This window comes from Mustela putorius, unplaced genomic scaffold, assembly GCF_011764305.1.
Source record: "Mustela putorius furo isolate JIRA1106 unplaced genomic scaffold, ASM1176430v1.1 tig00003909_pilon_pilon_pilon, whole genome shotgun sequence".
NCBI lineage: Eukaryota > Metazoa > Chordata > Mammalia > Carnivora > Mustelidae > Mustela > Mustela putorius.
In genome coordinates, this window is record NW_025422057.1 from 14,857,207 (window position 1) to 14,878,126 (window position 20,920).

At 34.8% G+C, this 20,920-nt stretch overlaps 1 protein-coding gene across 1 annotated transcript in view; it reads right to left on the bottom strand.

The window, feature by feature from the left end:
- ATRNL1 (attractin like 1) overlaps positions 1-20,920 on the bottom strand; it is an 815,348-nt gene that overhangs the window by 393,934 nt on the left and 400,494 nt on the right. The window contains exon 26 of the mRNA XM_013055772.2: positions 10,612-10,690. Within this exon, the coding sequence (XP_012911226.2) occupies positions 10,612-10,690 (79 nt within the window). The remainder of the gene's footprint in view (positions 1-10,611; positions 10,691-20,920) is intronic.

Here is a 20,920-nt window from a genome sequence, read left to right on the forward strand (position 1 = left end):
CACTAATGGTTGGTTACCCGAGAGGTGGGGATGGAGGGATGGGTGAAACAGGTGTTAGGGCATAAGGAGTGCACTTGTGATGAGAACTTGGTGTTGTATGCAAAAGTTGAATCACTATATTGTACACCTAAAACTAATATTACACTGTATGTTAACTAACTGTGATTTAAATTAAAACGTTTTTAAAAAGCTACTTATTTAAGGTATCTTTTCTTCTAAATACTGGCATGCACAGATATTTATTTCCCACTGAACACTGCCTTAGTTTCATCCCATGAATTCTGGTATATTGTGTTATCATTTTCATTCATCTCTAAGTATTTTTAAATTTCAGGCAGCCTTTCTTCAAATATTTCTTCTGCTCCTCTCTTTCTTCTTTCCTTGTGGCACTCTTACTATGCATATATTGGCGTACTTACGGTTATTCTGTATTTCTGTTAGGTTTATTTTTTTCATTCTTTTTTCTCTCTGCTCTTGTTTCATAATCTCTACTGATCCATTTTCAAGCTCATAAATTCTTTCTTCTGCCAGTTCAAATCTATCATTGAGTCTCTCTAGTAAATTTTTTTTTCATGGTTCTGTACTTCTCAATTCCTGATTTTCCATTAGCTTCTCTTTTTTTTATAATTCTATCTCTTTATTGATATTATCGGTTTTATGAGATATTTCTATCCTACCTTAGTCATGGCTTCCTTTAATTCTTTGGACATATTTACAACAGCTGCTCTGAAGTCTTGGTCAGCTAATTCTGACAGTGGGGCCCTCTAACAAGCATGCTCTGTTACCTGCTGCTATTTGTCCTGTCTATGAGCCACAATTCCCTCTTTTTGCATGTCCCATAATTTTTTGTTGAAAAACACTGACATTTTAGGTAATAGATTACAATAATAGGTAATAGATTACAATAATTCTGTATAGTGATTTGTTTAGTGACTTGGTGTGGGTATTTTCGTGAAGTCTGTTTTCTCTGTAGTGCAGCCTGTGATGTTGTTCCTCAGAGGGTGCAGCTTTGGGCATGTGCATGGTCATGTGGAATAACTAGTTTTATCAGGGCTCTCTTTGTGTCTACCCAAGATCCTTCTGTTAAGCCCCCTGCCTCCTTTGGTATCACACCCAGCTAGTTTGTCTCCATGAATTGATGACTGACTATTGTTTTTGATAATGCTCTCATGTTTAAATTGCTACCTAATCTGATTCAATTAATTCTGGGTCCATTGTAGGATACTATTTGAGACTCAACAATTTTTATAACCCTAGAAGAGATCTTAACTTTCTCTATCATTGGATTGTTCTGGTAAACGTCTAGGTGATTTATGGTTGAGCTATCAGCCTCTTCTGCATTGTTTACTACCACAATGTCCTTTTTTTTTTTTTTTTTTTTTTTTCAAGGAAGCCATCGGGGTTGAACTTCTCCATAGTTTGTTTCAAACAAACAAACTTCTTCCCGTGGAAAAAAATTCTGTGCCACAGTTCCAAAGCTGGTGGTGGGGACAGTGGCTCATACCTCTCTCAAATGACTCTCCTATTTCATGAGGATAGTGCCAGACAGGTATGGAAGCCTCTTATATTGTCACACTGTCTCCACTGGCATGAAATCTCCACCCTTTGAGCAAAGTGTGATGAGGGCAATAGGGACTCTGGAATTCTAAGTCTACTCTCCTGGAGGAAGAACTCTGACCAGTAAGACAAGGCTTGGAGAAGGAAAAGGGCCTCAGATCTCAGTTTCATTTACCTAAAATAGAACCTCTGAAAACATAACTGGACAAGGGTTGCTGGAGATAAGAACATATTGAGCTGAGAGGGGATAAGAAGAGAGCAGGTCATGGCTCAAATGCTACTGGCTGCTGCTACTGGCTGCTGCTGCTTCTTCTTTTTAACTAAGATTTAGATTTTCTTGAATTGCTGTATGCACTTAAGACATATTCCAGAAATGCTTATTTGTTTTAAAAATAATGTTCACCAGGGGCACCTGGGTGGCTCAGTGGGTTAAGCAGCTTGGGTCATGATCCCAGGGTTCTGAGATCAAAACCGATGTCAGGTTCCCTGCTAAGCAGAGAGCCTACTTTTCCCATTTGCTTTGTGTACTGCTCTGCCTACTTGTGATCTCTCTCCTCTGTCAGATAAATAACAAAATCTTTAAAAAAAAAATAATGTTCCCCAGTTAGAGTTGTTTGTCAGCTATGGTTATAAGTCCATGGAGCTCCTTTTACTGTTACTCTGGAAGGTATCGCCTCTTGTTCTCTTTTAATCACACTTCAGTTGAGCTTTCATAGCTATTGACCCATTAAAATTGCTCTTGTCAAGGTCACAAATGACTTCCAAATAGTTAAATCCAATGCTCAAATTTTAGTTACAATTTTGCTTTGCCCATCAGCAGCCTATGAGACACTTGAAAACTCTTTTCTCTTCTACAGTGTTTCCTCAGCTTCTGAGAACCCACATTAACTAGCTATTCTCCAACTTCATAGTATTCTTTGCTGATTTTCTCTTCTCTCTATCATCTTGAATGTCTTAGTCAGCTCAGGCTGCTACAACAAAATACCATAAACGGAATGACTTAAGCAGGAGGCATTTACTTCTCACAATTCTAAAGGCTAGGAAGTCTGAGATCAAGATGCTGGCAGATTTGGTTATTGGAGAGGGCCATCCTCCTGGCTTTCAGACAGCTTCCATCTCATTGTGTGCTGATATGACCTCTTCTTTGTATACTGTCAGAGACAAAGCATGCTATGCTTCCTCTGCTCCTCTTTAAAAGGGCACTAATTCCATCATAAGAATATCAACATCATAAAAGCCTAAAAACCTCCTAATGACCTCAGTTCCAGATGCCATAGCATTTGGGTTTAGGGCCTCAACATATGGATTTGGGAGGAGACATATTCAACCCATTACATTATGAACACTGTAGGGCTTAATCGTCCTCCTTTGGTGAGACTATTAGTCTCTTGCTTTTATTTTATTTTATTTTATTTTTTTAAGATTTATTTGACAGACAGATCACAAGAAGGCAGAGAGAGAGGGGGGAGGAAGCAGGCTCCCTGCTGAGCAGAGAGCCTGATGCGGAGCTTGATACCAGGACCCTGAGATCATGACCTAAGCCAAAGGCAGACCCAGGCGCCCTTGGTCCCTTGCTTTTAAATACCATTGATATACTGAGATTCCCAAATTAGTCTCTCCTGCTAAGCTTTTTCCATATGCCAGAGCCAACTCCTGCTTCCTTGACTTATCTAGTTGGATGTCCAATAGATATCTCAAACTTCACATGTAAAAATTAAATTCCTTTCCTCAAGCCAATTTTACTTGCAATTAACTCCATTTCAGTTGATGGCAATTTTATCTCTGTATAGTTGTTCAGGCAAAACCTTCAAGTCATGCTTGGTTTATACTCTTTTGAAGTCATGGTTGGTTTAATACTTTCTCATACCTCCCTATTCATGCAATTGTGTTATCTCCAAAACATATCCATAATCTGATCTCTTCTTGCCATATCCACTGCCACCTCTTGATCTGAGCAATTGCTATCTCTCACCAGGTAGAGTGGTAACCTCCATATTCATCTCCCTTGGTCTAGTCTCAACACAATAGCAGAATTATCAGTTTAAATCATATCTTTTTTTTTTTTAACTCAAATCACTTATCTCCTCTGTTGAAATCCCTTCAAATGATTCCATCTCTCTAAGAGTAAAAGCCAAAGAAGAGTTTCAGTGCCAGTGATGCATATTAGAATTGATTGTGTGCTTTAAAAATAGACTCATAAAGCTGAGCCTCACAGAATTCTGATTTATAGGTTGGTGGGGGCACAACAGTGGAGTGGTGCTCAAGGATACCTAAATGTAATTTTTTAAAAATTCAAAAGGGCCTATTGAATTGAGAACAACCGTGTTAGAGTATACATGGAGGAGAAGAACCCAAGATATATAGGAGTTGCTGTTACTAATATTAATGAATAATATAATGTTAATCATTATTTATATTACATATCAATAACAATAACAGGTAACATTTTTGAAGTCTGGTAAGGAAATGGTAGAGAAGCAAGAACATAGCGTGCATTAATTCACTTACTACTAAAAATCTTATAAAGTAAACCCTACCATATTTTGATTCTAAGACACATTTTGTTTTCACATCTTAATATCTCTAAAACCTGATGTGTCTTATAACCAGTGAAATCACACAACCACTACTGGCCCAGAGGCCATTTATGATATATATGTCATGCCCTGTAAAGACACAAATTTGATTATTCTAGTCAATGATACTATGTGAAACAAAACATTGACCTAAATCAAAAAGTGACTTATAAAAAATTGGACTAAGAATGTACATAAGTTTTAGCAATACCTTATCAATTTCTTTTTCTTTTACTTTCCTTCAGTGTATATTATGCGAATGATATATAATAAAATCTCTATCTAAGTAAGTCTATAAGAGCAGTTTCAGTAAGCATAAAATAAATATTTTTAGTGGTGAGAGTACTATGGGATAGTTTAATTGTCACTGTATTTTCCTTCTAAGTGGTACATCAAATAATGATTGAGTTATCATAATATTAGATGAAATACAGCATATTCCCTCTACAACAAACAGATTCTTAGGTTATATTATAACATGTTATGGTCAATCAGATTAAAATTTATTGACAGAAATTCAATATTCCGGGCTATTCCTTTTTAAAAAAAAAAAAAAGATTTTTATTTATTTATTTGACAGAGAGAGATCACAAGTAGGCAGAGAGGCAGGCAGAGAGAGAGGAAGGGAAGCAGGCCCCCTGCTGAGCACAGAGCCTGATGCGGGGCTCGATCCTAGGACCCCGGGATCATGACCTGAGCCGAAGGCAGAAGCTTAACCCACTGAGCCACCCAGGTGCCCCGTTCCGAGCTATTTCTTAATCTATATAAATAATTGGGTCTAAGTTAAAGATACAACATATAATAAATAAATACTATAATTTTAGCCAATTTTTATAATTGTAATAATAAATATATAGTACAATGCTAAAATTTTTTGTATCTTTTTTTAAAAAATTAACTCTATGTACAGTTATACAACAATTTATATTTACTTCCACTACTAATCCTACTTCCAGAAAACTTTTGGATGTACTGTATCTCTCCCGATGGATGATACCACAACAAAGTAAAATCAAGTATTCCTGAGAGAGTGTGTACATGTATGTGTGTATCTTATTAACATTGCTAAAGGTATGAATAACTCCCCCAAAAAGAATCTGTGTCTTTTTCTTTATATCTGTAGTATTTATCAATCTGTCTGGAATATTGCAAGAGATTAATACATCTTTGCTGAATTGAACAAAATGAAAGCACTATACCTATGATAAGATTTTAGCAACAGGTATAAAGGCAAAAGTAAGCTAACTTCCAAATCTTGTGCTCCCATACATATTGACTTCTCAACTGAAGTTACTTTTAAGTAGATAGGCTAGTTTTAAAAACTATGATAATATAAACAGGCATAGTTTTTAAAACTATGATAATATAAACAGGCATGCTGAACATCTGTAATTTCTAGTCTTACAGGATAAAGTGAAAAATAAATAAAGCAAGGGAATAATTACATTTTGAAATCCAGTAAGAGAAAATGGTAAGAAAAAATAAATTAACACTAAGGCCATTAAATACAAAGAGAGAGATTTGTTTGAGTGCATTATTTAGGTTTTAAAAAATCTTGTTTTGACAAAAGAATGTTTATGGAAATCTTTACCTAGACATTAACATATGTAAATATTATATAAAATAGATTCTTAAAATACTAAGAAATTCTGTAAGAAGTTGCATATAGTATGTAATTTATTAAGTTTAATTTCTCCACCCAAAATAACATTTTCTCATTACTCTCTTCACTATAACCACTCCTCTCTCTCTAAAAAAGGTGGGTGTCTAAGGAGGTAGAGCAACTCATTTTATAAACACTGCAACATTGCATTAATAGGAATCCATTTACCACAAATTTAGCATCTCAGAGAATATTCTATCATTAATTATTTACCCATGACATGACCTCAGTAAAGCATAACTTCATGATATTATTACTTCTTCTATTTTTGTGACCATAAAACAATTAGATAGAGATGGAAAGACCATGTATTTTCCTCTAGAAAAGTAGTTTGCTACTCATAGCTACTAGAATCCTATCTCTGGATTTTAGTTTATTTTTAACTCAAATTTCAGGTTGATAATGCTACATTCAAATCTAGGTTTTATGCAGCATGATTATGAAATGAGCAAGAAAGTAGTGCATCATAAACACAAGGTCAGTCGCTCAGTGGACATTGTCTTATCCCAGGCAAAGCTGTTTTTATTGATTTTCAAGCATTAGAAAATCATACCTGATTATGAAAGATAAGCAAATCATGTGGTAAAGCTCCATAGTAATATATTTCTTTAACTTTTAAAGACTGCAAATTAAAGAGAATTATAGAAGGAAAAGTTGCTGATAGAGGAAATGTAATAATCATTCAAACACACAAACCCACTAGTAACATGAAGTTGATTAGAAATAACCTTAGGGGCCCTGTGTGGCTCAGTCGGTTAAGGCATGGACTCTTGGTTTGGGCTCAGGTCATGACATCAGAGTCATGAGACTGAGCCCGGGTGGAGCCCCACTCCAGCTTGGTGCTCAGTTGACAGTCCACATGAGAGTTTTTCTCTCCCTTGGCCCATCCCGACCCCACCATGATCACGCTATCAAATATATATATATATATAAATCAATCTTTTCTTAATAAAATAAATAACCTCACATTTGCCTACAGGATCTATTAGTCTATGGATTTTGCAATTGGCCTTCTTTAAAAGATTTATTTATTTATTTAAGAGAGAAAGCTCGAGTGCGCACACACACAAGTGCATGCACAAGTGGGGAGAGTGGCAGAAAGAGGGAGACAAGTAGACTCCCTGTTGACCTCTGAGCCCAAAACAGGCTTGATCCCAGGACCCTGAGATCATGATCTGAGCCAAAATCAGGAATTGGGCACTTAACCAACTGAGCCACCCAGGTGCCCCTAGATTTTTCTTTTTTAAAGAGAGAGACAGCATGTGGGCTCCTGCACAAGTAGTTGGGGACAGGGGTGGAGACAGACTGGAGAGAGAGAGAATCTTAAGTGGGCTCCACACCCAGTGAGAAGCCAGAGGCAGGGCTCCAGCCCAGGATGGATCTCATGACCTGAGCCAAAATCAAATGTTAGAACCTTAACCAACTGAACCACCACGGCACCCCTGCAGTTAGATTTTAACTGAGGCAAACTATAATTAAACTACTCAAAATGTGGAAAAAAATGTTTTCAACTCAAAAGAAATAAATTCTTGTAACTATTAAGATACGCAGGATATTTTCACTCACCTTAGTCAAACATAAGATTAAATATCTTCAATGCAAGCAGTAATTATAACATTTGGATGTGTTTGTGCCTTATGATACTAAAAACTCAAATTTCACTTTAAAAATGAAGATTATTAAGCATGACAATATTTCAGTAGACTCCTTTTAATGTGTACTTGCTCCTAACAAATATTTTTGTAATCTAATGACTATTTATCTAAAATTAAATGTAACATTGAAATAAAATGGTATAATACCTCTATAATAAGCACAAACTATAAAATATGGACTTAACTTCTAGTCTATTAAAATATTTCCACTTATCAATATCCACTTATTTTTCCATCCATCCACATTAATATGTTCATATTCTTAATAGGGTATCATAGAAATGAATGTGAAGTTCCTATATGAAGAGGTATATTTAAATGAAAGTCCTTTGTGGTTGTGTTTTTAAGAGCCCCTAAGTTGTCAGGAGTGTTATCCACAAAGTGTTACATCAATAATAGGCTTCGATTACTAAAATTACACCACAAAACAGTATAGATGTGTTTATGAGAAATCAAAGCATGAAAAAGTTTCTTTTTAAAAAAGCAACATGACTGGTTGGATTCAACAATATATATTAAAAATCCAAAGATTTTTTTTAAATTTTAAACCAGTCCTAATATTTAGAGAAGCAAATAGTATAATTCCTCTAACAAAAATCACAGAAATATTAAGAAAGGAGAATCCTTTAAATAATTTTCATATAGTGTTTCAAATAAATTGCCCTTGTACTAATCATAGAGGTCCTCTGAGGCTTACAATAGTTCATGTCTTAATGTTAGAGAAAGTGGCATATCATATAAAGAAAACATACTGGATCTTTCCTTTTTGGGACTGTGTTAACCTAGTAGTTAAAAGTGAATAAAGAGAAGATCAAATAAAAACACATCTTTACCTCCATCCAAATAAAGTCTATAAATGGGGTTGTTATATTAGCTACAACTACTGTAGTTAAAAGTCTTTGGGCATTTAAAACCAAAATGAAAATCTTTTAATAATACAAAATTATTATCTAATAACTGATCTGTAAGTCATCAAAATGGCACCTCGACTTGGGCATCAACATATGGATAGTTTCTATGACATTTAGAGCTCTGTATTCAAAAGATTAATAAAATTCTATTTGAGAAAACACCTCATGATATTTTTAAAATGATATTATAAACATCACATGACATCTCAACAAGAAAAAATATGTACTTCAGTAGGGGTAGCAAATTAAATTCAATCATTATTATAAGACTCACTACCCAGATGAGCTCTAGACAAAGGGATATTATATCAAGGGACTATCAAGAGGACCTGGTAATATTTAGAGGCACAGATTAGAAATGGCCCAGTGGTCCTAATCTAAGTTCTCCCTTCCTATTTCTCCCTTGTTCTGTCCATGTGAGCATGTATTTTGAAAGATTTTGACTTTCAATAAAAAGATAAATTTATCTTTTACAATTTAAAGTTTAATATCAGCTTACTAGAACTTCTAATATGCAAAAACAACATTATTTCCTTGAATTGATATACTCCTAACCAAAAGCAATTTCTCATCCTGAGAAGTGTGAAAGTTTTATAGGTAAATGAACTATTCACATTAGTTTTCTCAAATATTTAATACTATTTTTAAACTTTAGTTGTTATGTATAAATATTCCTAAATATTCCTAGAGCTTAAGGAATTAGTTTCATAGTACAATCCCTTCTCATTAGAGGAAAGGAAATTCAATTAGGACACTTAACCATTTTCAGAAACTTGTTAATGACAGAGTCATATACTGATCTTTTCACAATGCTACATTTATATAGTTGCATTCTATAAACTTTAGAAATCAGATATTTAAACAGTGTTAGTCATAATGAGGTCAGAACCCAAGCTACCTGATTGATCTTGACTTCTTTTCTAATGATTAGAAGCATAAACTGCCATTTGGCCTATGCCATTATGGAAGGCCTTCACATTGCCTGCCTACCAATTGTTTTTACTCCAGAATCCATAATTTCATCTAACAGATGGTTTAACATGTGTAGAAGACTCCACACAGAATTCCACTTCTTGTCAAATATTTATGTATTTATATTTAATAAGATCCTTTCAACTGGATTACTTTATGATAGAGTCATACCAAGTATATTCTTACTGATGTTGCATTGGCCATATACTGAAAATCAGACAGAGATGATTGAGATAAATTATTTATTTCTGGGGGAGAGCTGTCAAGTTGGCAAACTTATTATAGGCACACACTGAGTTTTCATGGATGTTTGAAAACTGAAGAATAATTAAGAACAATCATCTCATTCACTAACTATATAGCTTAGAATACTCTGCATTAGTTTTAAATCTTCAAATATAATATTTTGTATGTGGAGAAAAAGATGTTAAGCAATTATACTACTGCTTCATACTGTTGCACAAAATTATATATAGAAAATATACCACAAAATGCAACAGCAAATAGAATAATTTTAATACTAATAACAGTATGGTAATATTAATACTCATAGACTATAATACTAATAAAAACAGAAACTTGCTTTTTCAATATATAAGTATAGAACAATAAACCTACTGCACATTTATACTCCCAGATTATTATATTGTTTTGTTCCTTTCAATTGACTAATATATACAAAGTTGTGAAACTATCTAATATATTTATATCATTAGTTATTCTGCAAGAGTACTACAGTTTTTTATCAATTTTAGAATTAGAGGGAACATAAATGATTAATTCTGACACAGAGATGTATCAAATTGAGGTACATTTTAATATACTTGAATTACCAGATAATCATGAAATGGTAAAGATTTGATTACATAAAAAATCTAGGTGGTAAAAGCCAAAATTAAATATTTATCACTGAGAATTTTCTTTTAAATTATAACAGAGATACTTATAAAAATAAATTGTTTTTATAACTACCTAAAGAGATTGAAAATCATTTAATCAACAGTATTAAGACATAAATTCAATATGAATTCTAATACTATTTAAAATGAAATAACTTTGCAATTAACATTGCAATTAACCAATATTTCTACCGATACTGACTTAAATGACAGTGGTAAAGTTTACTGTAAAGCTTAAAAATTCTAGATCGATTTGTTCAATCTTAATGAGTAAGGCTGACTTGAAACTCTGTACGTGAGTGACACAGGTTAATTAAGCAATACAGATTCATGTTTACTCAGATCTTTAAACAAAAGATTAAGCAATATTACTGATACCTCTCTCCGTCGAGAAGCCCAGCATGTTTGTTTGATCTTCCACACCACTGCAGCTACCAGCAATAAGGATAAAAAACAACTGGAAAATAAAACACAAGGAATTTGTGCTTAATACACTGGAAACATGTAATGAAATATTCAAGAATATGTACAGAATTTTTTTTTAAGATTTTATTTATTTATTTGACAGAGATCACAAGCAGGCAGAGAGGCAGGCAGAGAGAGAGGAGGAAGCAGGCTCCCCACTGAGCAGAGAGCCAGATGCGGGACTCGATCCCAGGACCCTGAGATCATGACCTGAGCCAAAGGCAGTGGCTTAATCCACTAAGCCACCCAGGTGCCCCTGTACAGAATTTTTTAAATTTATTTTTTATTTTCAGCATAACAGTATTCATTATTTTTGCACCACACCCAGTGCTCCATGTAATCCATGCCCTCTATAATACCCACCACCTGGTACCCCGACCTCCCACCCCCCACCCCTTCAAAACCCTTAGATTGTTTTTTAGAGTCCATAGTCTCTCATGGTTCACCTCCCCTTCCAATTTCCCCCAACTCCCTTCTCCTCTCTAACTCCCCATATCCTGTACAGAATTTAAAAATATATAGAACTAACCATTCTGCCTTGGTAAATATTTAATTATTTAAAAAATAAATATCCAAAAATGGATAAATTAGCTGTGTTTAAAATGTTCTCAAGTAGGGCGCCTGGGTGGCTCAGTGGGTTAAGCCGCTGCCTTCGGCTCAGGTCATGATCTCAGGGTCCTGGGATCGAGTCCCACATCGGGCTCTCTGCTCAGCAGGGAGCCTGCTTCCCTCTCTCTCTCTGCCTGCCTCTCCATCTACTTGTGATTTCTCTCTGTCAAATAAATAAATAAAATCTTTAAAAAAAAATGTTCTCAAGTAAAAACAAAGTATACATGTAGAATAATTATTTATATTCCTGTTATACAATATAGTCTATCTTTAAGATTTTCCCTGCCAGAAGGACTGTGAGTTTATAGCTGTGTTGGTCTTATACGCAACAGAAATCTATTTAGAATTGCTATTGAGTCATAAAAGCTGGAAATTGTATAAATCTAAATTTCACACAGGTTCATTCATTTTATCTTATTGGTAACTATTTTAGATATGAGAATATTCCAGCATTTCTCAACTGAAGACAATTTTGTTCCCTACTCACCCCCAGGGCACATTTGGCAATGTCTGGAGATATGTGTGATTATCACAACATTGATGGGGTACAAGTTGCATCAGATGGTAGAGCCAGGGATGCTGCTTTTTAAACTATCCTGCAGGGCATAGGACTGTCCTCAATGACAAAGAACTATCCAGTCCAACATAACAGTCACACTTAAATAGAGAAAACCTAGTATACAGTAATGTTTACACTAAGAAACAATTCAATTACAGTGTTTACACATATTTAGTATAATATGCAACAAGATATTAAAATGCAGGTTACTTTGTTAGTAGTGACTTGAGACTAACAAATCTCAAAATACCAGAATCATGTGGATCTGATTCATTGGTTCCAACCATGTACCACTGTTTTTCCTCCCTCTCCTCTGTGGTCACACATTATGCTACGAATAGACCCAGAGATGAGCAAATTCAGTAGTCACTGGTCACTATTAAAAACCTGGTCTTCATCCTTGATTGATAATCTCTGTATTCTTAAATTGATTCACTCATAGCTGTGTAAATTTTAGTGCTTTCTACCCTTGTTAATTCTTTAATACACTTTTTTCCCTTGTTTCACTAGAAGATCTTAGAATATCCTTCAATGATGAAAATGGCATTTCCAGCACCTAACCAATGAGCACTGAACACATTTCAGATACTGTGCCAAATACTTCATTCACACTGAAGCATGGGTTTGGTTTTAGAAGAACACTCCCAGGCGGAATATATTATTCTTATTTTCAAAAAGAAAAATCCAAGGCTCAGAAAGTTCCAAGTAAGTTGCTGATTGTCACAAAGCGAGTGAGCAGTAGAGTCAAAGTTCAAATCTAGCTTTTAAGCCTGAAACTCTCTCCTCCACAACTGTTGGGAACTCTCATTTTGCATACAATCTCACAATAGTTGTATTTCCATTTGCATTATCTAATCTGTTATCCGGTATCAAATAAAGAGGATTAAAAAAGGAAAAAAAGTCTGTGACCCTAACCTTTTTAACTAGTATGGTGTCTTTGGGGTTTTTTAATAATTATCTCCCCCCTAATATTTATAAACTCTTTCTTTTTACTTCATCTTAATTTAGATTTCCAAAAGTACCCAAGTCCCATTATCTCCTGAAAAATAGAAACAACAACCTTATTTTATTGAGCCCATGACTTCCTCTAATTTATCAAGCAAGTATTCAATGTAGCCACCTCCATGTCAACTTCCTCACAACCTAGTCCTGTTCAACCCCTCGCAATGTAGCATCTGGCTTATAGACACACAAAGTTGTTAGTATCAATAATGATCAATGTTTATAAAATATGCAGTATTTTAGAGGATACTTTCCTCACCCTGACTTTCTACATATTAAATAAACTGGTCTTTTCTCTATTAACAGACTCCCACTTTTTAATTGATAATGCTAGACATCCGTTCTTTAAAACTTTCTTAAAACTTTATTTCCTTTTTAAAAATTTTTATTTAAATTCCAGTTAGTTAACCTACAGTGTAATATTAGTTTCAGGTGTACAATTTATTAATTCAACACTTACATACAACGGCCCGTGCTCATCACGGCAAGTGCCGTCCTTAATCCCTACTGCCTAGTTAACCCATCCCATCCCGTCCACTTCCGCTCTGCTCACCACAGTTTATTCTTGGTTGTTAGGAATCCGTTCTTAGATTTGTCTCTGTTTCCCCCTATGTTTATTGTTTTGATTCTTAAATTCCACATATGAGTGAAATCATATGGTACTTGTCATTCTGTGAGTTATCTCCCTTAGTATAATACTCTCTTCCTCCATCCACATCACTGAAAATGGCAAGATTTCATTCTTTTTTATAGCTAAGTAATATTCCATTATATATATGTATTATGGATACACACATACATATACCACATCCTCTTTATCCATTCATCAGTCAATGGACATTTGGGCTCTTTGCAGATGATGTTGCTGTAAACATTGGTGCATGTATCCCTTCAACTTGGTATTTTTGTATTTAGTATTTTTGTATTCTTTGTATAAATACCTAGTAGTGCAACTGCTTCCTCATAGGACAGTTCGATTTTTAACTTTCTGTGGAACCTCCATACTGTTTTCCACAGAGCCCGTACCATTTTGCATTTCCACCAACAGTGTAAGAGGGTTCCCATTTCTCCACACCCTCATCAACACTTGTTGTTTCTTGTATTGTTAATTTTAGCCAATCTCACTGGTGTAAGGTGATACCTCATTGTAGTTTTGATCTGCATTTCCCTGTGGAGCATCTTTTCATGTATCTGTTGGCCATCTGTTCATCTTCTTTGGAAAAATACCAATTCATTTCTTCTGCCCATTCTTTAATTCAATTATTTATTGTTTGGGTGTTGAGTTTTATTAGATCTTCATATATGTTGGATACTAACCCTTTATCGGATATGTTACTTGCAAATATCTTCTCCTATGCAGTGGGTTTTTGATTATTTCCTTCCCTGTACAGAAGCTTTTCATTTTAATGAAATCCCAATAGTTTATTTTTGCTTTTGTTTCCCTTGACTCAGGAAACATATATAGTAAGAAATTGCTATAGCCATGTCAAAGAGGTTACTATCTGTAATATCCTCTAAGATTATAATGTTTTCTTATCTCATATTTAGGTCTTTAGTCCACTTTGAATTTACTGTTGTGTTTCTGTATGGAAATGGTCCAGAATGTTTCATTCTTCTGCATGTTGCTGTCCAGTCTTCCCAGCACCATTTGTTAAAGAGACCCTTTTCCCCTTGGATATGCTTTCCTGTTTTGTCAAAGATTAACTCACCATATAGTTGTGGGTTCACTTCTGGGTTTTCTATTCTGTTGCATTGATCTATATGTTTATTTTTGTGCCAGTATACTATAGCTTTGTTATATAACTTGAAGTATGGAATTGTGATACCTCCAGCTTTGCTTTTCTTTTTCAAGTTTGCTTTGGCTATTTGAGGTCTTTTGTGGTTCCATGCAAATTTTAGGACTGTAGTAGCTCTGTGAAAAGTGCTGTTGGTATTTTGATAGGAACTGTATTAAACATGTAGATTGCTTTCAGTAATACCGACACTTTAACATATTTGTTCTTCAAATACATGAGCATGGAATGTTTTTCCATTTCTTTGTGTTATCTTCAATATCTTTCATAAGTGTTTTATAGTTTTCAGAGTACTTTGGTTAGGTTTATTCCTGGGTATCTTACAGTTTGGGGACAATTGTAAATAGGATGGATTCCTTGATTTCTCTTTCTGCTGCTTTATTTTGGTGTATCAAAATGCAGGTATGCATTTGATTGATTTTGTTGATTTTGCAGCCTATAACTTTATTGTATTTGTGTATCAGCTCTAGAAGTTTTTTGGTGCCATCTTTAGGGTTGTCTATACAGAACATCATGTCATCTGCAAATAGGGAAAGTCTGACTTCTTCCTTGCTGATTTGGCTCCTTTTTATTTCTTTTTGTTCTCTGATTACTGTGGCTAGGATTCCAATACTATATTAAATAACAATGGTGAGAGTGGACATCCTTGTTTTATTCCTGACTGTAGAGGAAAAGCTCTCAGTTTTTCCCCATTGAGCATATTAACTATGGGTTTTTCATATACAGCCTTCATGATGTTGAGGTATGTTCCCTCTATCCCTACTTTGTTGAGGGTTTTTATCATAAATGGATGCTGTACTTAGTCAAATGCTTTTTCTGAATCTATTGAAAGGATCATAGGGTTCTTAATTCTTTTTTATTAATGTGGTGTATCACATTGATTGATTTGCAAATATTGAACCACATCTTCAGTCCAGGAATACATCCCACTTGATCATGGTGATTGATTCTTTTAATGTACTTGTTGGATTTGATTTGCTAGTATTTTATTGAGAATTCTGGCATACATGTTCATCAGAGATATTGGCTTATAGTTCTCTTTTTTTGTGGTGTCTTTATCTGGTTTTGGTATCAGGGTAATGCTAGCCTCATAGAATGAATTTGGAAATTTTCCTTTTCTATTTTTTGAAATAGTTTGAGAAGAATAGGTATTAACTCTTTTTTAAAATCTCTGATTATATTTGCCTGTGGAGCCATCTGGCCCTGGACTTTTGATTGTTGAAAGATTTTTTTATTACTGATTCAACTTCTTTGCTGGTGGGGCTGTTCAAGTTTTCTATTTCTTCCTATTTTAATTTTGGTAGCTTATATGTTTCTAGGAATTAATCCATTTCTTCCAGGTGTCCAGTTTGTTGGCATATAGTTTTTCTTAATAGTCTCTCATAATTGTTTATATTTGTGATATTGGATGTTATTTCTCCTCTGTCATTTGTGATTTTATTTATTTGGGTCCTTCCTCTTTTCCATAAAATTTGCTAGGGTGGTTATCAATTTCATTAATTTTTTTTCAAAGAAAGTCCTTAATTTTCTTGGTTTTCCTTCATCCTTCCTGACACAGTAGTAGAGGGTCAATGAGGTACATTGCATTCCAGGTTCCCTCTTTTAAATTATGGACATTCCCTAAAACCCAGTTCACACCCTGTTGTCACCTTCTCTTGCTCTCAGAGAGAATGAGCTCAGTTATCCTCATGGCCTCAACTCTCATGGCCTCAACTGGAATGATTTACAAACCGCTATCATTACACCTGCCCAAAAGAGAGGATCTTATTAAAGGTGACCTAAGAGATTTAATTCAGACACCCTCCCAGGAAAGAAATACACAGCACACTTTTGTGCCTCTAAACACTCATCTAAACTGAACAGCTGCTGACTCGCCAGTCACTGCATTCTTCATTCTATTTTTAGCTAGCTCAATCTATAACATTGTTCTTCTATTAAGCTTTCTAACTTTTATCCATACAGTGCTGTTTCCTTCTGTCTTCTGGTTTACACTGCATCAGTGTATTCCTCTTCCATATGCTAAAGCTTCTTTATATATTTGAAAAAGCCTACAGGATTGCCCTTAGTTCACTGGTTCTCAATCAGGAGAGTTTTGTGCTCCAGGGGATATTCAGTAGTCCCTGGAGACATTCTGGTTTCACCATTTGGGGGACATCTAGTGGAATGCCAGTAAATGCCCTACAATACAGAAGCCCAGCCCCCTGCCAGTAACAAAGGTTTTCCCAGCTCAATACGCCAATCATAGCTTGAAACCCTCTTCCAGTCTGAATCATTACCATTGTGATTCCACTTTCCTTGTTACACCCCAGATTAAAACTTTAACTGTTCAAATATGGTACTAGGAATTAATACTTCAGATAAAGACCAAGGATCCATTTACCTGAATTTTGGTCCCATCAACATACTTAAATATTTTAACATAAGAAATGTATCACCTCCAACCTACTGTGCCAAAGCAGAACTCATAATAAACATTCATAATGATTAAAAAAACCCAACATCCATCCAGTAATATGTACCAAGCACTATGTTCTATGTTTTACCCGTATTTATTTAATTACCAAAAACACACATAATATGCTATGTATACTGTTATGTACTTATTTAAAAGATAACAAAACTGAGTCATGGCAAATTTAAGTAAGTCACCTAAGTGACAAAAGTGTTAAAATTACAAGTCCGCTCTTTCTCCTAACTTCCTTGTTTTACCACTACTTTTCCGGTAAAATGTAAAAGCATATTCATCTTTAAAATCCCTGTACCGAATCCAACAACAAATCTTACCAACTGTTCCTTTCAAAATACGTGTAATAATAGACAATAATACTACACACATCAAAATTCATTTACGTTTAGTAATTAAATACATCTTAAGTACCAAAATGCATTTTTTTCAATGATCTGTAATTCACAGTAGATCCTCCAAAACAGTGACATGCATGATAACAATTCAGTTCAAGCTGCTGAAGACTGGTTTAATTTTTCCATGAGGAACCTAAATTCTTTGTGATCTAGACATCATGACTCAACTAAAAAGTGTCATCTTTATAATGATGCAAAATGCCCAATATAATATTTTGTTTATAATTTCACCTTCTTGTGAAGTGGAAACATATACTTCAGGGGTTTGCAGCAAATGCTTTCTACATTAATTCATATTATGTTTTCAGTAAAAGTAAGAGAAACCATCATGATGCAAACAAGTAGGCAAAATCAAAAAAATAGTCAAAAAACATTCTTCTACTAAAATTTTAATAATCTCCAATAAATATTAAAAACCCAGGAAAATATATCTCAGTTCCTGCCACATAGTAGTTGTCATTAAGGTTTTGTTAAATGAATGGAACTAGTTCTTTAACTGATTTTAAAAAACTATTAATTGTTTCTGACATTAGATGTCCTATTTGTCAATTTTACCTTTTTTATCAAGGTAATGTTTATAAATGCTTTTAATTCCTAATAAACCAAAGTGCAAATAAAAGTTACAGTTCTTTTTAAAAAATCTACCTAAAACAGAACCAGTTTATTGAGAACACTTGTTTTATTAAACAGCAAAAAACTAAAAACACCTAACATATTTACCCAGCATTGTTGAAAACTCATCCTTTTGTGACTACCAGAAAATCCCAGTCCCTACTGACAATCCTGGAAAGCAGTGCCCTGCACACCACCCTGTTCTTTCACTGGTTCCCATTATGCCCAATGGATGCCGGGTGAGAAATAAACTTTTATTCAATAAAGTGACTAAGATTTCTGGGCTTATCTGTTTAGTAAGTTTTCCTTAATATATTTCTTAAGTCAAAAGTCTTAATAGGCAACATCAAGCATTAACATCCTTTAATCCACTATGTGGCACTTTTGCCAGAGAAAAACTAGTTTCACTACTTTCTTTCATATTTTTTATAGCATATTCTACAATAGCTCCTATTGCTCCTTCAAACAGATATGGGGGGGGGCATGCAGGAATAATTGGGCTTTCATTTTTTAATAAAGTCTGCTGTATAATAATGCCAGAAGATCTGAAAGGTTCAATACCCTTTAGTAAAATACTCCTAATGGAAACAGAAAAAAACATAAAAGAAAAGAAATATTTAAAAAAGCAAGTACATGAGCTGCAGGGATTTAAAAAAAAAAAAAAAGGAAAGCACAGGAACTTAGGGAGAGATATTTCAGTAATTTGATTTTAACCTTCATAAAATGGTCATTATGGAAAGGATTCTTAATATGAAAAACCATGGAACTCATTAGGTATTCTCATTTAGTGAAAATTAAAAAGAATTCAATAAAAGTAACACAGTGTGGTATAAGGTTATATTGTAAAGCAGGTTTCTAGTGACAAAGAAATATCCTCTGGTGGTAATCTAGTTGGCCAAATGCAAAAAGAGATAATATTGTCACTATTTTATAGCAATTTGAGGTTAATTGATCATAAAATTCAAGTCTTAAATACATATTTTAAAAGATAGTTTAGGCATATTAATCTTTTATTTCATTGAAGAATGTTACAAACCAGGGAATTGTGTTGAAATATAGAAACATATAATTTTAAAAGGTAATTTACCTCCTAATAATTGCTATTCCAAAAAATATCTTTTAAGGGTTTAAAAATACCTTCCTAACACTTGGGGATGTCTTTTTTCTTACCAACTATAATAATAACAAAATAAATTGCCAACTTAGAATACAATAAAAACTGCATTTTTAAAATTTGTTTCAGTTATTAAGTTGGGAATGATGAAAAATCAACAAAGCCTAGTGGGTAAAAGTGGAAAAGCAATATGTTGTCATAAACTGGTACACTTTTTTTGAGGATTGTTAAAGCAAGAATTAATTATACCTTGGGATACACTGCCAGTTAAAATGATTTCAAGGGCAAGAGACAGAAATCCATCACAAAACAGTATAAAAAGTATTGGGACTAAATGGATTTCATACTCCCTGCTATGAAATAAATTGTATTACCCCAAAATTCCTATGCAGAAGACCAACATCCGAGGTGACCATATTTAGAGATAGGAAATTTAGGAGGTAATCAGGTTAAATGGGGTCATAAGGGTGGGACCCTGATCCAACTGGATCATTCTCTAAGAAGAGACCCCAGCGGGCTCTCTAGCTCTATTTCTTCCTTCCCTTTTTCTTTTTCTCTTTCTTTCTACCTTCCTTCATTCCTTCATGTCTTTTCCCCTTCCTACCTTCCTATCCACCTTCCTTTCTTCCGCTTTCCTGCCCTCCCTCCGTCCTTCCCTTCCTGCCTCTCCTTCTCTCCTCCCTGCTCTCCCTCCTTGTCTCCCTCCCACTCTCTCTTCTTCCAGTGAGCACAAACTGAGGAAAGGCCGTATGAACACACGCAAGAAAGTGGCCATCTGCAAGCCAACAGAGAAAGCATCAGAAACCAACCATGCCAGCATCCTGGTCATGGATTTTCCAGCCTCCAGAATGGTGAGATAATGAATTTCTGTTGTCTAAGCCATTAGTCTATTGTATTGTGTTATGGCAGCATGAACAGAGGCAGATTTCAGTACCATGAAGTAAGTGTTGCTGTAACAAAAAACCTATAAATGTGGAAGCAGCTTTGGAACTGAGTAATGAGTAGAGCTTGGGGAAATTTTAAGGAACTAAAGAAAGCCTAGATTGCTGTGAAGAGACTGTTTGAAGAAACATGGATATTAAAGGCAATCTGGTGACAGCTCTGAAAGAATCAAGAACAGCTAGAGAGAAAGTCTCTATCTTTTTAGATAATACATAAATAATCACAAACAGAATGTTGATATACATATGGATGTTAAAAACCATTCTGATGAAGTCTCAGATGTAAATGAGAAACAGGTTAATGGAAACTGTAAGAAAGGTCATTCCTGTTATTATTATTTTTTAGGATTTATTTATTTAAGAGAAAGAGAGAGTGCAAGTGCATGCCCATGAGTGGGGGAGGAGTGAGCAGGGGGAGAGAATCTCAAGGATACTCCCACTGATACAGAGCCCCAGGTGGGGCTGATACCGGGACATTGAGATCATGACCTGAGCCAAAATCAAGAGTCAGACACTCAACCAACTGAGCCACCCAGGCACCCTGTGCCCATCCCTGTTATAAAATGGCAAAGAAGGGTGGCTCAGTTGTTAAGAGTCTGCTTCTAGGATTGAGCCCCTTATTGGATTCCCTGCTCAGCGGGAGCCTGCTTCTCCCTTTCCCACTCCTCTGTCTTGTGTTCCTGCTCTAGCTATCTCTCTGTCTTTAAAAACAAACAAACAAACAAATAAA